This window comes from Oculina patagonica, chromosome 8, assembly GCF_052425735.1.
Source record: "Oculina patagonica isolate OP01 chromosome 8, crgOcupat, whole genome shotgun sequence".
Lineage (NCBI taxonomy): Eukaryota > Metazoa > Cnidaria > Anthozoa > Scleractinia > Oculinidae > Oculina > Oculina patagonica.
The window spans coordinates 19,633,041-19,652,862 of NC_135765.1; the positions used below are offsets into that span (position 1 = coordinate 19,633,041).

General features: G+C 38.5%; 1 protein-coding gene across 1 annotated transcript in view; it reads left to right on the forward strand.

The window, feature by feature from the left end:
- Positions 1-19,822, forward strand: part of LOC144662278 (unconventional myosin-VIIa-like) — a 36,623-nt gene that overhangs the window by 13,154 nt on the left and 3,647 nt on the right. The window contains exons 19-46 of the mRNA XM_078523056.1: positions 237-298; positions 955-1,144; positions 1,801-1,980; positions 5,638-5,856; positions 6,205-6,312; positions 6,576-6,719; positions 8,167-8,232; positions 8,845-8,913; positions 9,395-9,529; positions 10,052-10,138; positions 10,382-10,465; positions 10,556-10,648; positions 11,566-11,829; positions 12,144-12,272; positions 12,424-12,597; positions 13,027-13,254; positions 13,629-13,802; positions 14,050-14,294; positions 14,795-14,964; positions 15,190-15,377; positions 16,484-16,702; positions 17,094-17,172; positions 17,533-17,624; positions 17,754-17,815; positions 17,977-18,036; positions 18,123-18,273; positions 19,006-19,059; positions 19,644-19,758. Coding sequence (XP_078379182.1) covers positions 237-298; positions 955-1,144; positions 1,801-1,980; positions 5,638-5,856; positions 6,205-6,312; positions 6,576-6,719; positions 8,167-8,232; positions 8,845-8,913; positions 9,395-9,529; positions 10,052-10,138; positions 10,382-10,465; positions 10,556-10,648; positions 11,566-11,829; positions 12,144-12,272; positions 12,424-12,597; positions 13,027-13,254; positions 13,629-13,802; positions 14,050-14,294; positions 14,795-14,964; positions 15,190-15,377; positions 16,484-16,702; positions 17,094-17,172; positions 17,533-17,624; positions 17,754-17,815; positions 17,977-18,036; positions 18,123-18,273; positions 19,006-19,059; positions 19,644-19,758 — 3,841 coding nt within the window. The remainder of the gene's footprint in view (positions 1-236; positions 299-954; positions 1,145-1,800; positions 1,981-5,637; positions 5,857-6,204; positions 6,313-6,575; positions 6,720-8,166; positions 8,233-8,844; positions 8,914-9,394; positions 9,530-10,051; positions 10,139-10,381; positions 10,466-10,555; positions 10,649-11,565; positions 11,830-12,143; positions 12,273-12,423; positions 12,598-13,026; positions 13,255-13,628; positions 13,803-14,049; positions 14,295-14,794; positions 14,965-15,189; positions 15,378-16,483; positions 16,703-17,093; positions 17,173-17,532; positions 17,625-17,753; positions 17,816-17,976; positions 18,037-18,122; positions 18,274-19,005; positions 19,060-19,643; positions 19,759-19,822) is intronic.

Sequence of the window (19,822 nt, forward strand, 5' to 3'; positions counted from 1 at the left end):
GGATTTTTAAATTTTGGGGGGAGAAAACGAAAAACCCGGAAAAAACGGGGAGAAGGGGGGGGGGGCGCCCCCCCCCCCCCCCCCCCCCCCAGTGACTTTAGTAACGTTCATAGCACATTCAGGTGATTGCAGTCCATAGTTGTAACGAAGCCGTACAAACTGAAGTTTTATTCCTCAAACGCCTTTTTCAATTTTGTTTACTACCCGGTATTATAAACAATTCCGTTTGTTTTTAGAGATTTGATCGACTTTTGTGCTGTCGCCAGTTGCGTTATTCTGGTATGATGGAGACAATAAGGTGTGTTGTTTGTACTTCTTCTGTTTTGTTCTAAGTTGTCCATACCACACACAGGTGCGTGGGTGCAGCGTGACTACAGAGATCCTAGGCTGCGAGCAGGCTCCTGATCCGATCGGCGAGTGAAGCGAGCCAAGAAGAGCCTGGGGGAGGAATTAACACGGGGGAACTCGCTCCCTTCTTTTCCCGCTTTCTTTTTGCCTCATCCTCGACCGAACAGCCTGTCTACAGCCTGTTCACAGGCTACAGAGATCTGTGAAGTGTCTCTTGTAGCAATTCATGTACGCCAGCATTATGAAATCTCAGACGTACCCCTCTTATTCGTGGTGAATGGAAGATGCTTCCTTAAGCTAATTCTACGTTCGTTTTAGCAATGTTTTCAGTGTATTGCACTTGTATTTCGCTACACTTAACTCTTTATCTTGGGGAGGATAACTGTTGATCTTTAGAACTCGTTCAAGATTGTAAAGGAATGTAGTTACTAGTAGTTAGAACCCGAAGTTAGAACTTATTTCTGCTGGTTTGTAGAATATAATCAGAAGTGGTTCCGTTGTAGCCTCATTGTTAGTAACTGTCTACAGTTTTGTTTGTTTCAAGTCTACTCCTTGTTATGTAAGGTGTGCAGAGTGTACTAGATTGCTTTCTTTCACCATGTGTAGAATACGTAAAGCTGGTTACCCCATGCGTCACACGTTTAAGGAGTTCATTGACCGATATTACATGTTGAGCGAAGGCCTGACGCGGGATGGATTAGATTCTCAGGGATTTAAGAATGCTGCAATCACAATCGCCAAACGGCTTCTAGGAAACTCAGACTGGCAGATTGGCAAAACGAAGGTTTTCCTCAAGGTGAGATAGAAATAAATTAAAATTAGTTATATTCCAAATCGTGGGGAGCGAAACTTAAGAGAATAATACAAAGACTGCAAAAGAACAAAGCAGCCAGCAGGACAGAGAATGTGATCAGAGAGTCTACAGGTCACTACCTTATTGTTACTAATTTTCGCGAAAATGGAACGGGCATATTTCGCAGGACTTAATTTTCGCGATTTGGCCAAAAATACGTAATTAACATAAAAGTACAATAGACAACGTCTGAAATAAATTTTCGCGGGTCTTTAATTTCGCGATTTTTTGAAAACCGCGAAAATCGCGAAAATTAAGTCCCGCGAAAATTAGTAACAATCTGAGTTGTTGCCCAAGTTTATTTACCTACAATGCAGGCCAAAAGAAGTTGGGACACTTGTTAAAGCGGTTTTTAAATCATACAAATATTTCTTTTTTTTTACTTCTCTCCTTGTTAAAGAATGGCTTTTTAATGCCTCCTGTTCATATCTTAATCCCCCTTTCTCCAAGCAATGTTGACATCCCTATATGTCCTAATCTTTGTGTGTGGCATGGCCAAGTGAGGAAGGGCTAGCAGTCAATTTCCCTCAAATTGTGCGAAGTGCCCAAACACTTTTGACCCACATTGGTATTTAATGAGTGTGTGTTGTTATTAACAGGACCAGCAAGACATTCAGCTGGAGGATGAACGAGATAAACTCCTCACCAAACGCGCCATTTTGATTCAGAAAGTTGTACGCGGCTTTTTGATCCGACAGCAATACACGAAAATGAAAAGCGGCTCAATTCTTATTCAGAAGACGTGGAGAGGCTTTCAAGAAAGACAGAAATATATAAAGGTAACTTACAACATCCGCTACTATTGCCAGGCAATAAGACTTCGTGTCGGATTCCCCGCCACTATTTTAGAAAGGATGTGAAAATGGCGCTAAATACATTACATATGTATGAGAATCAGAGGTCTGTTGGACTGAGTCAAAGTCAGTCTCGCGGGAAATTTTGCAGGTAAATCAAAGGTCTCTATGAGACTACGACTATTTTGCTTTGGTCTATCTGTTGGCTGTCAATTGTGGTATGGAGTAGTGTTTTGCTAAAGGGTGAAAGACGCTTTTCATGTTGTTTAGGAGTGGAAGTCTTGAAAATAACTTAGCTTACCTGAATACTTTACACTTCCACATCACATTCTAAATTAAAGCTGAAACCTAGAAGTCAACAACGCGCTGTTTACAAAACTCAACCGCAAATTAAGGAGCCAAAGAAAACCCAATCGAAAACACATTGAACAAGCAACTATTTCAAAAAGAAATAGTGTTTCGTTTCCAGATTGCGGAAGGGTGAGAATAGCGTTATGTTTAAGGAGAGGTGGGTTTGGGGTTTTATTTTAATTTGGAGGTCCTAGTGTATGTTGAATTTGCTGAATTTATGCGCAAGTGGAGAATAAAAAGAACTTCATATTCAGTAGTAACTTCCCATTTAATGCCTACTGTTCATTTTTTGTGAAGGAGGCATAAACTCAGACCTGCTACAGTTTGGCAGAGTTCAAGTAACACATTAATATTTCTCCTTATAGAAAAAGTATGTGTCAAGTTAAATAAAGGGAGCTTGCCTTCAACTTTTTTACCGTCATCCAATGAAAATTAAAATGATTTTTTTTCTGCAGAACACTTTTTTTATTAATGAAAAAATAACTACAGAAAATAATATGTTCCTATCAATATAATCGTAGATGAAATTATTACCTTTTGACAAAAATATTAAGGTATATACTTCTCTAAATTGATCACATGCTAAAAATCAAACAAATGCCAAATTCCAGACAAACCAAAACCCTAGTCGACAAGAAAAAGATAAGCACAAATACACTGTTTCGAAGCCATTTCTTCCAAAAAAATGCGTGTGGTCAAGTTGCTTCTGTTGTCAGTGTAACAGCCTTGATAATTACGATTTGCATTTTTGGCGATGCTGTGGAGTTTCGATCAGACCGCGATGGCTTTGAGTAATGCAAAGAATGTTTATATTGTCAATTTCATCTCAGAAAACTTCAGTATCCAGCAGTCGCGGTAGTTACTCTTGAGCTTTACATCAAGGAGATAAATGTTGTTCGACATGGCAGTTGCACACCTTGCTATACGAAACTGTCCATACGAAATTTGAACTTTTCGTGCCGACTAATGTTTTCGCGATTCACGTGACACTGATCACGCAACTCCGAGAACTCGCGAAAACCCACGCAATTTTGCGTGTATTCGCGCGGCTTGTGACGTCGAAGATGCCGTGAATTTTCCTATACACATTTATACATTAATCTGTTACATGAAGTGAAAAAACTTTGTAACTCTCCTGCAGATATGCCCTTCTCTTCAATCAACTTGCCCGTTTTCGGGGCACGCTAGCCCTTCCGTGCGAGCAAACACGGCGGATATGCCATGTCATCACGCTTTTGTTTGCGTTGCAAACACTCTGATTGGTGGAAGTTTTCTTCCGTTTCAGAAAATCGCTAGAATGTTTACTTTACAATTAAACGCTAAAAGAGCTTACTCTAATTTTTTTCCAATACATCGCTTTAATCAAACCTAAAACCATTGCAGTCGTCGGATATTTGTATTTGTAAGGAATCTCAATATTTTTTGGTCATGGTGAGGATTATCTTTCCATTATTTGAAGAACATGCTTTTATGAAATTAATTGCTTTCGGTCAAACTTATTTACTTTGTGGTTGCGAGCGTTCTCCTGATTGGATAGTAGCCTCCACTGTGTAATAGTTCACATCGAATCCAAAATAATACCGTATCGTTTCTGAGGAAACGAAACAATATACTGTAGTACTCGTGTTGCGTATACGCTTATTCCGGCCTACTAAAGCAAACAAACAGTTCAGCGGTTCAATACATTCTTCATATATACCCACACCCCCGGCCCACACCGAAAAGAAATCCCTAGAATTGAGAACGCGAATAAATGATTATTTACTCGTGTTTAGCGAGACTAACGCAATCGATTGTCGCGAATGTGAAAGACTTGTAAAAGTACAAATTTGCGTTCTTAATCGTTTTAGGTTAAATATTAGCGCTCCTTTAGTGTGTTAGACGCTTGTACCAGTCCAAACTTGCGTTCTTACGTTCTTGGTTACATATTAGCGTCGCTTTAGTCTGTGAAAGACTTATACATTGCCTTCAAGTGTTGGCTGACGCTTTGTTCACCCACACCGAAAAGAACTCCCTTGAATTGAGAACGCGAATGATTATTTACTCGTGTTTAGCGTGACTAACGCAATCGATTGTCGCGAAAACAAATCCTTTAGGTTAAATATTAGCGCGACTTATACGTTGCCTTCAAGTGTTGACTGACGCATTGTTCACCCACACCGAAAAGAAATCCCTTGAATTGAGAACGCGAATAAATGATTATTCACTCGTGTTAAGCGTGACTAACGGAATCGATTGTCGCGAAAACAAATCCTTAGTTGTGTCATATCGGATTTGAGATACTCACGCATAAAAATAATTGTTATATAACGTTTATACATGTGACAAGTCACGTTTTTAACACGAGACAAGTGTTGACGCAATACTAATGAGATACCCTTTCATCACCCACAGCGGCTAATGGAGTTCAAGTCTAATTTCCGGTCCAAAAATATCGCACGTAGACAAAAACAATTGTTATCATGGCGGGTGTTGAGCGCAGGTTGAGCGGAATGAAGTAGAAAGCGAGTTCTTCTAGGTTTTAGAAAATCTCTCAAGAGTTTTGTTCACAAAACATTTAAAGACGAACAAAGGGAGTGTATTCGACGAATAGTTTGTGAAAGAAAAGATAATTTCCGTTCTTAATCATTTTAGGTTAAATATTAGCGCCCGGCTTCAGTGAGTGAGACGCTTGTACTAGTACAACGCTTTAGACTGTGAAACACTGAACCACTCACATTCTCGATTAGTTGTGTCATATCTCATTTGAGATACTCACGCATAAAAATAACTGTTATATAACGTTTATACATGTGACAAGTCACGTTTTTAACACGACATCGCAATTGTTGACGCAATACTAATGAGAGACCCTTTCATCACCTACAGCGGAATATGTGACAAGTCACGTCTTTAACACGAGATCGGAAGTGTTGACGCAATAATAATAAGAGACCCTTTCATCGCCCACTAAGCGGAAAGAACTCCCTTGAGAAATTAAAACAGTCCCTTGAGAAATTAAAAAAGTCCCTTGAGAGTAGACAAGAATGTTCCAAATTTTGCCCACATCACTCCTAATCTCCTACTTCTGCTTGTAAACAAGCAAAATAGTCGAAAAAACTACACTCTCGCTTGTAAGTCTGGCTTCATGCATATTTTTGCCATAGTTTACAGACATTGAATTTCTCAGTAGTTAATCAAATGTTATATTACATTTGACATGGATTTCCATACAAGCACTTTATTGTGCTTCTTTTACATGTTGCCTTTTTTCCATCAACTATCAAACTAAAATCCGTGATTGCCTTGCAGATCCGAAGTGGCCTTGCTCGACTTCAAGCTACTTACAGAGCTCGTGTTCTAGCCTCAAAGTACATCACATTACGCGAGCGAATGAAAGTTTTCCAGGCATTTTGCCGCGGATTCCTTGCGCGACAGGAGTACAAAAACCGCCTGCGGAGTATCATCAAGATACAGTCAGGAATACGAATGGTGCTGGCTAAAAGGACAACTCAGGAACTCAGAGTAGAGGTCAGAACTTATAGAGAAACAAATTCAGGTCCAGCTCCTTAGAACAGGATTATTAAACTTGTCTACAAGTAGCTGTAAACTTAAACTTCAGTGTAAATATATATCTAAGATTTCTCTAGTTTTTTCTTTCCTTTCCTGTTTACTTAGACTAATCTGCAATCTCTAACCAAAAATAACTTAGCAGAGAAAAAACTGTTGAACAAGTTCATCGGCTTTTAAACAAATAAAAACAGATGTTTAAATTGTAATACAGATCAGTTAACGTGTATTTTTTTTTTATAAGCCATACCGCAGAGGCAGAGGTAATTTTTGTTACACTAAACGATATACATTCTTCTCATTAAACAGAAAAAGAAACGAGAAGAAGCAGAAAGGTTAAGAAAACTGGAGGAGGAACGCTTAAAGAAAGCCATGGCGGCGGATGCCGCCAAAAAAGAAGCACAGAGACTTCATCAGGTCTGTTTGTTTAGTAAATTTACTAACTTTAGTTGCTGTCGTATTGTTTGGAGGCACAGTAGTCTGATTGTGAGTGTATATTGAGTGTTCAGCCACAATAGCTCGCTGGTATGTGAAGGCGAATTGAGGGGTGACCTGACCGAGTTGACTTGCGTCCCTTCCATAGGGAGTAGTAATTTTCCAAGTCGCTTCTTGTTGTTGAGCAGTTATGGGCTGTTAGGTTCCTCCGATCTGATCGATTTACTGTTTATCTTGGGTTCTAGGAGCGCATGGCCAAAATTGAACAGGAAGAGAAAGAGGAACATGAACGAAAGAAACGAGAAGCTGAGAAAAAGAAACATGAAATAGAAATGGCAGAAGCTATGGCCAAGAAACGGAGAGAAGAAGATGTGGACGACTCGAAAATGGTAAGCATTATATACCACAATCACAACTCTGTTGACATATATAATGTCTTCACTAGAGCTAGTATTAACCCGCTATCCGGTATGACTGTTGAGTTTGGACCCACGACACCACCTAATTGAAAAACGGATTAGGAAAATTTGCTTATCATGGCTTGGAACGGTGAAAAAAAAAAAAACAGCAGCGACAAACAATTGAGAGCTGTAGGTCCGATGGTGAATAAGACAATTTGATCACGGTAACTCTGAGAACGCGATCTGTAATACTCAGAATTCCTCATTATTAGTGGTGTAACTATATAAAGGGATATATCATTTGGCATAACAGTATAACTTAAAGCGACGTTTTGCTGCATGATTCATAATCAGCTACAGGAACTAATCACTTCCGTCCTTTGTTAGTTGAACCAATCAAGGATTCAGAATTTCTCCTCTGTTATTTTCGTTTTCAAATATGACCTTTCACATATTTAATTAAAATAAATTCTAGTCCAAAATATAGGAAGGCCGGTTATTATTTTACGTTGTAGAATTCTTTACAAGAAAAATTAGGTCACATTAGGAATTTATTTTAATATTGTCACGCAGACTGTTGACCTCAATCTAAGCCGACATTCTTTGGTTATCGTGTTAAGTGAAATTTAATAGTATCCGCGATCTGTGAAGGTATTGTAGCGCACGCACTGAATACAGGTATCTTGTCGCAGTAATAGATGATATATATCGTCATCTAAACTGTACAAAGATGAATAACTCGAGCAAACAATCGAGTGCTGTAAGACAAACAGAGTCACCAGAGTACATGGTTGTCGATGGATTTGAGGGTTTCTTTTACGAGACATCAGAGAGAAGAATTGTCGAATTTGAAGATTTCATCTCTGATGTAGAGAATACTGATGTTGTTGACGGGGAGTTGGATAGTTCAGCTGATAAATCTCTTGAGAGTGACGAAGAGGACGAGCTCTTGTTATTAAATGAAATTTTAAATTTCAAAGGAGAGGTAGGAAGCACTGCTTCACAAACGTGGCTGTTCAATGCAAAAACAGCGTGCGATTTTTTTAGTTTCCTCGGCGCCATTTCAATACTGGGTTATTTGTTTTGTGTATATAGCGTGTTGTTACGTCTGTTCACATTCAGCTCGTTATGTTCGCGTTACTTATATCCTGACTTCAGTGCAGACATTGTGCGTGGTTTCCTCGGCGTCATTTCAATACTCGGGTTATTTGTTTTGTGTATATAGCGTGTTTTTACGTCTGTTCACATTCAGCTCGTTATTTTCGCGTGACTTATATCCTGACTTCAGTTTGTAGCTGGAGTAAAACTCTTTGTTTATTACGTCTGAGCACGCAATGTCCTGAGCACAGCAGTTTAGTGGCGTGACAAACTAGTGGCAGAAGAGTTTTGTTTACGATTGTAGTTTGTTCTAATGATAAGCTTTTGTTTCTTCAAGGTCGATGAAATGTTCGGTTTTCTCCCAGAGGAAAAGGCAATCATGTCAGCTCCAACAGCTTTTAAGGTATGGTCGGGCGTCTGGTCACTTGACACATAATTCAGTGTATCTATAACCCTGTTAAAATGTTTAGAGGCTGGCTAACCACGGATGAATATGACAAGTTGCTGCGTACTTTTTGCAGCAGTCTGAAAATATACAGTAATACAACTTTATAATAGCACGAACGTCCGACGCCAAAATCTCAACGATATAAACAGGAGCACTGATCAGATATCAGCCCATTATAAGAATGATCCAATTACTAAGACCACAGCTGTTGAGTCATGATGTAATGTTACAAGTATATATATTTTTTTATTTCGGTCGACTAAAGAACTTGTTTTGTTTTTCATATTATTATTATTATTATTATTCAAAATCTCTAAAGACGAAACGTTTATTCCAATGACAAGCTCAAGCAAACAGTATAGCAAAAGACTTTATATTTTAAACGGTTTCTTGACTCAGATTGGAGAATGCCGAAAATGGTTGTGAAATTTCGTTCCGGCCTAAGTGTTCAGACTGATATTTATTGCAAAATTTCTTATCATTTCAAAGTAACAATTTTTCTTTTGATGTATTAACGTTTCTCCGGTTTTTTGAATATTGTTTCGATTTTAGTAACTTACCTTTCAGGATCTTGAGCCAGCACAAGAAGTTGAATTTGCAACAGAGGAGATGTCAGCAGTACCAGCAGCACCCGAGGTAAGACATGTGGCTGGCTAGAACCAAGGGACGCGCGCCTGCACATGTGTGGGAGCAAAGTGAAAAGTAGAACCAAGTTCTACTTTTTGCAACAATTTTTTTCAACTTGCAACACCGAAATTTGTTGCGAGACAAGTTGAGCGCGCGGTAGAAATACGGGCAACAACTCGTTCAACTGGCAATGCAACAATTTTTCGCGACAAGTTGAGGGTTTTTGTATCTCGTATTTCGGCGCCTTTATACATCTTGGTACATTTTCTAAACTCTTTTCTACCGAACAAAAGTGTAAACTAACCATATTCTACGCTTTAAAGAGAACGCAAGCCACGACAGTGATTCCATTTGGACTTAACTTTTTTTAAAATATTTAGCTATGAGGTAGTTAAATTCCTTTTTTAATTTTTTTTGCAAAGCCTCTTGTAACGTGTGTTGGTATTTATGTTATCGTGATCTTTAATGGTAGCGAGTTCTGTCATTGCAGCCCGAAGAAGATGTTTCACAGTTTAAGTTTTCCAAGTTCGCGGCCACGTACTTTCAAGGAGGGGCCACTCCTATATACATCAGACGACCACTGAAACAGTCCCTCCTACCGCTGACCAGCGAGGCAGACAGCATGGTAAGCCGATTGTTCTGAGGCTTAGTGACGTCATCTGTGCACATGACAATAAATCTGTTTGTATAAGAGATTTTCTAAAGTATTTGACTTTCATCAAACAAGTAATTCTCAGCAAAGGTTGCTAAAAAGCAATTTTGCATAAAATTGGTAGAGTAGAAAGCACGGAATATTTTTGAGAAAAAGCTGTTTTCCTTAGTTCTTTTTAAAATACCAGAATTGCTTTCGTCAAGCTGTTCCTCAAAGACTGATTCCCGCCACTCTTATTTCCTCGTCACTCTTATTTCCTCGTCAGTCTATGCAATTTTTTTTTTCTTTTTTGACTTTCAATAGTCTGATTTTGGATGTATATCACATGTGTGAGTCAAGTCACCTGCTGACGTCATGATACAATAGTGAACATGGAACCATTCAGGTCGACCGCAGCACTTGGATTATTTTAAAAAAGTGCTGATTTTTAATCACTACACGTAGGTAACAAGTCAACGTGTCCGTTTGAATTAAAGTTGTAAAATGTTTTGACAGGCTGCATTGGCTGTGTGGATAACGATTCTAAGATTCATGGGAGATTTGCCAGAGCCCAAGTACATCACTTCACAACCTGACACCAAGGTAACACGACACAAAGCGTGAGAATCAAAGATAAATAAGCTTAATGAGTAGGTTGAGTGTTTAAAGTTTAAAGATTGCAGATTGTGTCGTGTTGAAATTGCATTAATGGACTATTTTGACCTGACGACGCTTATTGTTATTCTTCTGCTTCTCTTTATTGAATGATTTAGCCTATAAAAAAAGAAGGACGGCGTCATGTGCAATATGTAGGCCTTATACAGTGTATGATTAATGTTTGAACAGGATAGCTCCGTGATGAGCAAGATATACGATACACTTGGTAAAAAATACAAAGCAAAGGGACTTGATGGAGTGCAGGACTTTGGGGTGTGTATGCAAACTTTGTTGTTTTTTTATGTGCTAAAGCTTTGTCATTTCCTAGCATACAGTATTTGATATATTCTTTTAACGTTTCAGGGATCCAGCAATTCATTGAATAAAGAGAAAAGAGAAACACTTCGAAAGAAAATTGTATCATTAACGTTGAAAAAGAAGTCCAAAATTACGAAGGTGGGTGATATTGCTGGTAGTCAGTTGTTTTGTGTTTAAGCTGAATACAGTCAAACTTTCACTTATGGACAGCTTGAGTGCACAAGAGTCCCCTCAGTAAGGCGTTCTATTGTATCAATGAAAGTTTCCAAATGTCACGATTTTGTGAAATTGGAAATTCACTTTTGTGTCAATAAGCGGAAGTAAGACTGTTTTATAGGTACAACGCTTTTATGACCTTATATGGCGAAATGAATACCTGACAAACGCTTATTCACCCTCTTATTTACCGGGACTAAATCACTCAAGTGAGCAAGTGATACTGCAAGAGTACGTGTTACCCAAATACTGTGTGCAAGGGTACGCATACAAATCGAACTTCGAACACTTGAGCGGTATTTTTGCCTGACCCGTTGTTGTTTTAGTTACTATTTGTGGTGACGTGTTTCAGTTCTGCGCCTCTTTCTTCTTTGACCCTTGTCTTATTTCCTACAAATTACAGTTTTTCAAGCTGGGTTATTTCAAGAATGCTGATGTTAGTATTCTTCCTTCTCAATTCTTTTTTCCCACTTCACAAACTGCTCCAGGCAATAGTTAGGCCTTTATCAATCTTGTTATAATCTTCTCGTCTACTCGGTTACCTTCAATATAAAATCAAAATTTGGCAAACAGCAAAAATTGAACTTGGTAAAAAGTTAGACAAAATAAAACGTTTCACAGGAATTAAAGTACTGCTCAGTGGTCATACTTTTTCACAGACTGGAACATGACTTGAACTGAAATAAGATATTACCTGTGTATCCTACCCTTCCTTTAGTATTGATCTGACAACTAAATACAGTATAATGTGTAGTTGTGCTGTACTGTGTTGTATAGGATATTTGAACTCATTTCGCCGATTGTAAGATTCTACTGATTAATAACTTTGTTCTTTTTAGGATGTGACAGCAAAGTTAAAAGAAGCAGAGGAAAGTGGCACACTTACTGAAGGTTATGGGCCTCTTTCGGCTCAAGATCGACCGACGTCCAACCTAGAGAAGCTGCACTTCATTATTGGGCATGGTATACTGAGGCCTGACCTCAGAGATGAAATCTACTGTCAGATTTGTAAACAGTTAACTCAAAATCCCTCCAAGTCTAGTCATGCACGGGGGTGGATTCTCATGTCGCTTTGTCTTGGTTGTTTTGCGCCATCAGAAAAGGTTAGTTAGCTTTCACTTGTTTCCCTTGATTTATTAGTTCTCTTCTTATCCTTTCTTTGTTATCCTTAATGGAACCTGATCGGAATTTTGTGATCATTTCTGTGGATTAATAGCTTAACTACTCGTGATTATATTTTCAACCTTTCAGTTACTTTAGACTGTTCACTGTTTCCCTAAATCTTTCCAGTTATTTTCTGCATTGCAAATCCTTACAGCCATTGTTTTCGTTCGTTTTATTTTCCTTTGTTTGTTTGCTTTCTTGCTTTTCGTGTCCTGATTAGTTTCTGCTCTTGTCATGTTTTAACTGCGTGTAGTTTGTCAAGTACCTGAAGTGTTTCATTGGAGACGGACCCCCCGGATATGCGCCATATTGTGAGGAGAGACTGAGGAGAACACAGCAGAATGGATGTCGGCACCAGCCCCCCAGCTGGCTTGAATTACAGGTACACTGGTGACCAGTGTTACTATACCACTGCACCTAAATAACTTAATTTGTTTGAAAGTTATATAATTTCATATGAAGCTTAAAACGTTTTTCGCAATATGACGTCCTTTCAATGTTTTTTAACATTTCGATGCGTTCGTTTCATCCAGGCCACTAAATCCAAGAAGCCTCTGATGTTACCAATAACATTCATGGATGGAACTACAAAGACTCTTCTGGCGGACTCTGCTACAACAGCTAAAGAACTGTGCAGTCAGCTGGCTGACAAGATCTCACTTACTGATCAGTTTGGATTCTCACTTTATATTGCGCTCTTTGACAAGGTAACTGTTCTTAATGGTTGCGTGGCTTGAATTGATTACTTAGACCAAGGGAATATATACACCAACACACGACATTTTTTTTTTAAATGTTTGATTATAACGATCTATTATTATAAAAATGGCAGTGGATACATGTCAAGTACGATAGCTCAGTTTCACTTGTGCTCGACTAATTAAGTATTTTCTAGAAGTCAGAAAACACTGGAATTCGGTGTCGCCCAGTTCTTGCCCTTGTACATCAAACGCTTATTCAGTTGATTCATTTCGCTCTAAGGCAGTTTGCCTTAAAAAAAATATAATATAAGTTATTTTAAAACAAATATCGTGCTGGCTTTATTCCACAACATTTTGGTGGATGTTACAAAAATGAGTGCGAGTGTCAAGGCAAACACAGAAGTACATTGGACTAAGATCAACTGATTACTACAGGTGTCGAGTCTTGGCAGTGGAAGTGATCACGTGATGGATGCCATTTCACAATGTGAACAGTACGCTAAAGAGAAAGGAGCAAAGGAGATGAATGCGCCATGGCGGCTGTTCTTTAGGAAAGAGATCTTCTCTCCATGGCACGACCCTATAGTGGATCAAATAGGCACAAACCTTATCTACCAACAGGTGGTCAGAGGAGTTAAGTTTGGAGAATATCGCTGTGATAAGGTAACGTCATGACCCTTACTCTGTCTCGTGTTAGGTTTTACGTGTCGGAGTAGAGTAGATGATACTACAGTGGGCTCATGGTTGATTAATTATTTAGCTGTTGTTTCATTAATAAAGTAATAGTTCATGCTACTTGCACTAAACAGCTAAATAAAGGCTTGTATTTATCACTGGCTTAGGCTAATCCAGCTTTTTGCCTTCAGTAAGCGTAAACCCTTGGAGAATATGAAACGATATTAAGACAAACTTGGTCTTGGCTTTTAACAGAAACCAGGGTCGGTCTTTTTTGGTTTTCTTGGTGCAAATAAACTGTTTTTGTTGCGAATTTAATGTGGAACGCGTCACATGTAATACGTTTTAATTGTTTTGTAAAGGATGAAGACTTGGCAGACGTGGCCGCTAAGCAGTACTATGTGGAGTATGGTAAGGAAATGTTGCCTGACAGACTACTCAACCTACTACCCTCCTACCTCCCTGAGAGTCAACTACAAGGGGGTAGGGTAGGGCTAGAGAAGTGGGCCCACCTTGTGATGAACAGCCACAAAAAGGTATGTTGTACCATGATTTCTACCCTACTAAAACGTTTCTTGTACTTGGCCTTCGAAAGAGGGCCTGGAAAGAGTGTGAATACGCTACGCGGAGAGAGACTGGGGAAAATATGAATACCGGTAGATAGAGAGACTGGGGAGAAGTTGTGAACGTATAGAGGCTGTCAAGTCTGTTTTGTATCAATTAAAGTGGCAAAATGCTTGCGCTTGATTCCCTTTTTCTTGAGAGCCATGTTTATTTTAACAGGGATACTACACAGCTGAGAAGATTAATCCTCAGAAAGTCAAAGAAGATATTGTCAACTATGCTCGGTATAAGTGGCCGTTGCTATTCTCCAGATTTTACGAAGCTTACCAGTTCTCAGGCCCCAGTCTGCCAAAGAATGACGTGATAGTGGCTGTAAACTGGACTGGGGTTTATGTAGTTGATGATCAAGAACATGTGCTGCTCGATCTTCAGTTCCCTGAGATCACCACTGTCACAAGTGTAAGGTAAATACAAAAATATGACAAGCATGTTAAGGATTCCCTCTATTTTCTAACCGTTTTTTATTTTAATTATTACATTTATTTTGTGTTCTTTGTTGTCCCTATTTTCGGTGTTGTTATTATTTTAGTTAGCAGTGTACAATATTCTATCGGAGGATATAATGTCTATTGTCATTTAAAAATTCAACGAATCACAATAAACTATCAAACGTTGGCCTTTTTTCTGAAAAATATCTCGAAGAATTATCGTTCTGTTATCGTTCTACAATGTAAAGTTTTGGAATGTACTCGACTACATTTTAGTAATTTAGAAAACAAAACTGTAATTTGTATTAGTACTGGAATTGATGTAATATTGAACATGTAATAGTAGTATAGGTATTACACGATATTTGTAACAACATTGAAAATAAAACCGTTCAAAAAAATTAAAAAACAAAACTGTTTACTGAAAAATGTGAGAGGGTTCTTAGACATTTTTCTCGTGTGTTTGTGTTTGGTAGGACCATGAAGTCAGAGAGCTCGAGTTTTACACTTACCACAGTCAAAGGAGACGAATACACATTTACATCAGCTAACTCTGATGATATACAAGAGCTGGTACAGTTCTTCCTTGAGGGATTAAGAAAAAGATCCAAATACGTTGTGGCCATGGTTGACTATCAGAGTCCAGGTGGGTATGCAGTGTTTTATCTCCCTTCCCTCCCCAGTGTCATTCTAATGGACTGAAACTTATTTCTCTTTCTGCCGGATTGAAATCAAGTTGAGCTCAGTGCAATCGTCTCTAATTCTGTGCATTAAATCTTTTGTTATTTTACCGTCGCAAGCCATGTTTTTCTTTTAAGTTTTATTTAATATCCAGCTTGTACAGCTTGTAAAAGATTGATTTTGTTTTCAGCTGAGAGTTCATCGTTTCTGAGTTTCAAGAAAGGTGATTTGATCGTTCTTGAGAGTGATACAGGAGAGACAGTTCTCAACTCTGGATGGTGTTATGGAATCTGTGAAAGGACTTCAAAGAAAGGCGACTTCCCTGCTGAATGTGTTTATGTGCTGCCTACCATTGCTAAACCATCATCAGATACTTTGGTAAGCTACTGTTACACAAACTCCATTGAAGGATTGGAACAAACAAAAGTGTTTTAAGTTATGTCAAGTAATTTGGGTTTTTGCAGTTTTTGCGCTTATAAATTATTTATCTTCGGTAGTATTCACAGACTTGTTCTACTTAAATAAACCGCTCATCAAGTGTGCTCAGCCAGTGTTCAGTTGTGGCACCGGTAATGGCCCCTCTGTTGATTCATCGCCTTCCTGCTCCAGTTTTGTGATGATTATAGCCAGCTCAATGACTAAAGGCGGTTATCATTTTGTTTTGTTCTAATTTTGTTTCCAGGATACACCTGGCCTCTCTCCCCCCTCCCCGCAAACAAAACTGTCTAGCATTCGCTGATAGTACTGAAATAGAAATCAGTCAAACTTAGCTAAGTGATATACTTTTTATGCGGTTTCCTGCTGTTTGGGTGAGTCTTGAAAAAACGTAAAGACATATCACCCAATCCTTAAACAGTTTGTGTTAACAAGACTTTTTATCACCTGTGTAATTAGTCGCCACTGTTTTATAAGACATTTTGCATTTATTATTTATAAGAGCAACATCTTTAACAGATGGACTTTTTCAATTCTGACATCCATTGTGTGGTAAATGTAGGTGGTATTGATGTTTTACACTCGGAAAATAAAACTCTTGTTAAAGCTTAACGAATTGTTGTTAAATTTTGGCGTGACAATACGCGTTGTGTTGTCACAGATGTGAGAATATTTTTGTGCATAAATCATTCATTGCTTCGCCACACAGCGGGAAGTGACTACCTACAATGTCTGTTTGTTTACATAAAATCGATATTTCTTTGGCGAAATCTCAAAATGTTATTGTTAAAACCCGAGGGATCTAAGAGCGGATTCTCCTGATGAAGTCCAAAAAGTTGAATTATGCGATCCTTGCTGGATTTCCATGTTCACACAGAAAGTACATTTGTTTCTATAAACACTCCCGCGTAAGTTTACTTTAAGTATTTGACGTTATATTTTCCGTGGAAAAATTGAAACATATAGTGGGTATTTCTGTGATATTTTACATATTTTTGCAGCTACAGTTCTCTGCTACATTCACTGATTTTAAAAACGCATTTTAACAGGCGTTATTCACTGATCAGTCGCTGGAAAGTTCAGAAAAAATCATCGCCACAACTCAGACAGCTATTTATCAAGAAGAGGTTGAAACATTTGAGAAGCCTTACACTTTGGAACAATATTCCATCGATCACTTTCTACCACCCCCCAAGAGAACACTGAGCAAAGCACTGCAGTCACAGGTCAAGAGGAGAGACAAAAACGTACCATGGGCTTTTACTAAGGTATTGTTCAGTTTACACTTGTTTTTCTCTACCTTTTCGCCAACATTCTAATTTATAATGAGTCATCGACGACACTACACGGGAAAAACAGGCATTACTTTGCTTGAGAAATCGACAAACCTTTGTCCGGTCTCTTTGTGACCCGTAAATAACTATGCAGTCATTGATTTGAGATGTTGTGATGGACATTGAATTGATGTCACAGACGCAAAAATTCTTCCGAAAATATACCGTCCAGAATATAGAACGTTGGGCTTATATTCAATTAAAGGAAGACATAACTTTCCCTATTGTAAGCACTTATTAACCAGTAATTTACTGACGTTAAAAACAAACAAATATCATCTATTTCTAAGCAGAACAAGTGAGTCAAATATGTTGTTGTTTACAGGACCCAATCAAACAGCCACTACTAAAACGACTGGCGGGGCAGGAGGAACTTGCGCAGAAGGCCACACACATCTTCTTGGATATCCTTCCAACCAAACATGCTACACATAGCATGTTTATTCATTCATGGTTATCATGAACTAAAAAGTCACACAAATTGATTATCAAGAATAACATGTGTTTTCATAGTTGTACGTTTGCTGAGCTCGTGCTTGAACCAATCACAGCAGACATGCTTGATTTTCAGCCAATCATAACCCAACCAAAGGTAATCGTGCGGCTTTGTTTACGCGGGGTTTCCCGTGCTTGGTAGTCTTTGCATGTTTATTGTGTTATTGCTATTTGCCTTATCCCTTAGTGTGTCATGTGGTCTGTTATTACCCTGTGTATGTATTTGCTATATCGTTCGATCAGTATGTTTTTGCCTTGACGTATCTGACCTATCATGAAGTACATGGGCGACTATCCATCCAAGCGGTTTCGTCAGACAACAGACCTCACAGACGCCATATTTGAACCAGCTCTCCTTCATGTGAGTTACAGTCACGATTTTATAATTATGAATATAGAATATGTTTATTTTATTTACCGTTACTCCTTTTCATGGAGGCTGCGCGTCTTCATTGTGAATTAATTGAAGTCATCAAACGTGTTTCTTTAGGAACCTTTGCGAGACGAAGTTTACTGTCAGTTGATCAAACAGATAACTGAAAACAGACTTCCGTAAGTAGACATTGCAGAGTTTTCTGTGTACAAGTTTCTGATTAATCTAAATAGTTGTACAACTTGTGTTGATACTTTATGAAGTGTTTTGCGGTTGTGTTTTGTTCAAATTTGCTGCGGAAGGTTTTCAGCTTATGTTTGTTGCATGTATTGGTTAACAGGTCAAGTGAGGAGAAAGGATGGGAATTATTGTGGCTTTGTACTGGTATCTTTGCCTGCAGGTTAGTTTCTTACATTATTCTTTAGATTTGATTCTAGACTGTGGTGTTGTATTTAACTGGTTGTTTCTCTGTTTGTTTGTTTTCAGCTCGTTGTTGATGAGGGAAGTTAATCACGTGTTCCGCTCACATTCCAGTAAACAGCCGCTGGCACATGACTGTCTCTCTAGACTGCAAAAAACCATACGAGTCGGTCAGCGGAAATATCCACCTCACATAGTGGAGGTGGAGGCGATACAGGTGTGATGTGGCTGTTATTCATTAGCTCGTGATTTGTCGTCATCTCAGCCAAATTGTTTTTCTAAAAATCTTGTTGATCTGTCTGCGCATTATTAACCCTTTGACTCCCAAATTTTCCACCAAAAACGCGTTTTTTTAGCCGTTAAACTGAAATATTGGTGCTGTGGTCTTGAAGTTACCTCAACTTTGCTAAAGAAGCACTTTTTTACACTTCAGCAACATTTTGATAAGGATTCTGTGTAAAAATGAACAATATTGAACAATATTTTACTTTGGTGCATGCGCATAAGCCAAAATTTGGACTCTGTCAGAATGCAACCGATATTCAAAATGAACAGTCCTGTAGAAAGGTCGATTCAAGCTCTATCAGATTCTTATCACGAAATTCCACTGACGTGCTAATTGATGACGTCACAAGTGAATCAATGACTGCACCTCCAAATAGCGCCTGAAATGCGCGTTTAGGAGTGAAAGGGTTAACTAGGATACCGTAAAATAGATATAAACCCAACGAATTTTTCGAACGCAAATTTCTACCGGAAAATAAGCTCTCCCGAATATAATCCCTCCCTCAAAACTGGGTCCTCCCTCGTTGAGCAAGTATAAGACCTTTTTTCCCGGAATATATTGGAGCAGTTTTATTGAAAACTTGAGAAGTCTGCTTGACTTCAATCCGTCCTTGTAATATACATATAGGTGTGTGGTTAATACTAACTGCTCATTTTATTTCAGCACAAAACTACTCAGATATTCCATAAAGTGTACTTTCCTGATGACAGTGATCAGGTAACGACTACTTCCTTCAGTCGACATCTTCAATTTATCTTTGTTGTTTTATAGATTTGCTATTAGTTGTGCTGTTGCAATGTTCACACTGTCCTTATCGTATGGAAGCGTGTAAATTTTGATATTCATTTGTCCTTCGTTGTTGAATATTGGAGAGTTAAGAAATTATATCCTTGTACGTCTTGTGTAGAAATTGTTCCTCTTTTATTTATTTGCATGTTTGTAGTATAAATTACTAAGAAACGGCCATAAAGGAGAAATATAACGGTTTTGTATAAAGAACTTGGTTAACTTTATTAGTTAAGCAAATCGTTGGAACTCCGTTTTTGAAGTTAAAAATTAGTCTATGAGAAGTTGGTAATTGTTAAATAGTTTGTGAGTGGCGCTCTAAGATGGCTCAATTTACCTGTTATCAGGAGCGAAATACTGATAATTCATGGCTCCTTTGTCAAAACAGCAACGAAATGACTAGTGTAGACGGCGAACTGACGTGTGTAGTTGAATAAAACTTGAATTAAGTGCACTTACATGGAAAAGTAAATAAGCGTTATAGTCATCTTTGTGATTTTCACTTCACTTGTCAGGCCTTTGAGGTAGATTCCAGTACCCGCGCCAAAGAATTTTGTGCTGTCGTTGCGCAGCGCCTGGGATTGAAGTCTTCTGAAGGATTCAGTTTGTTTGTTAAAATTACCGACAAAGGTACTGTGCAAAAACTTGCGACACATGAAACTGTCTTTCTCGCGTTTTAGGTTTGATTTATTTT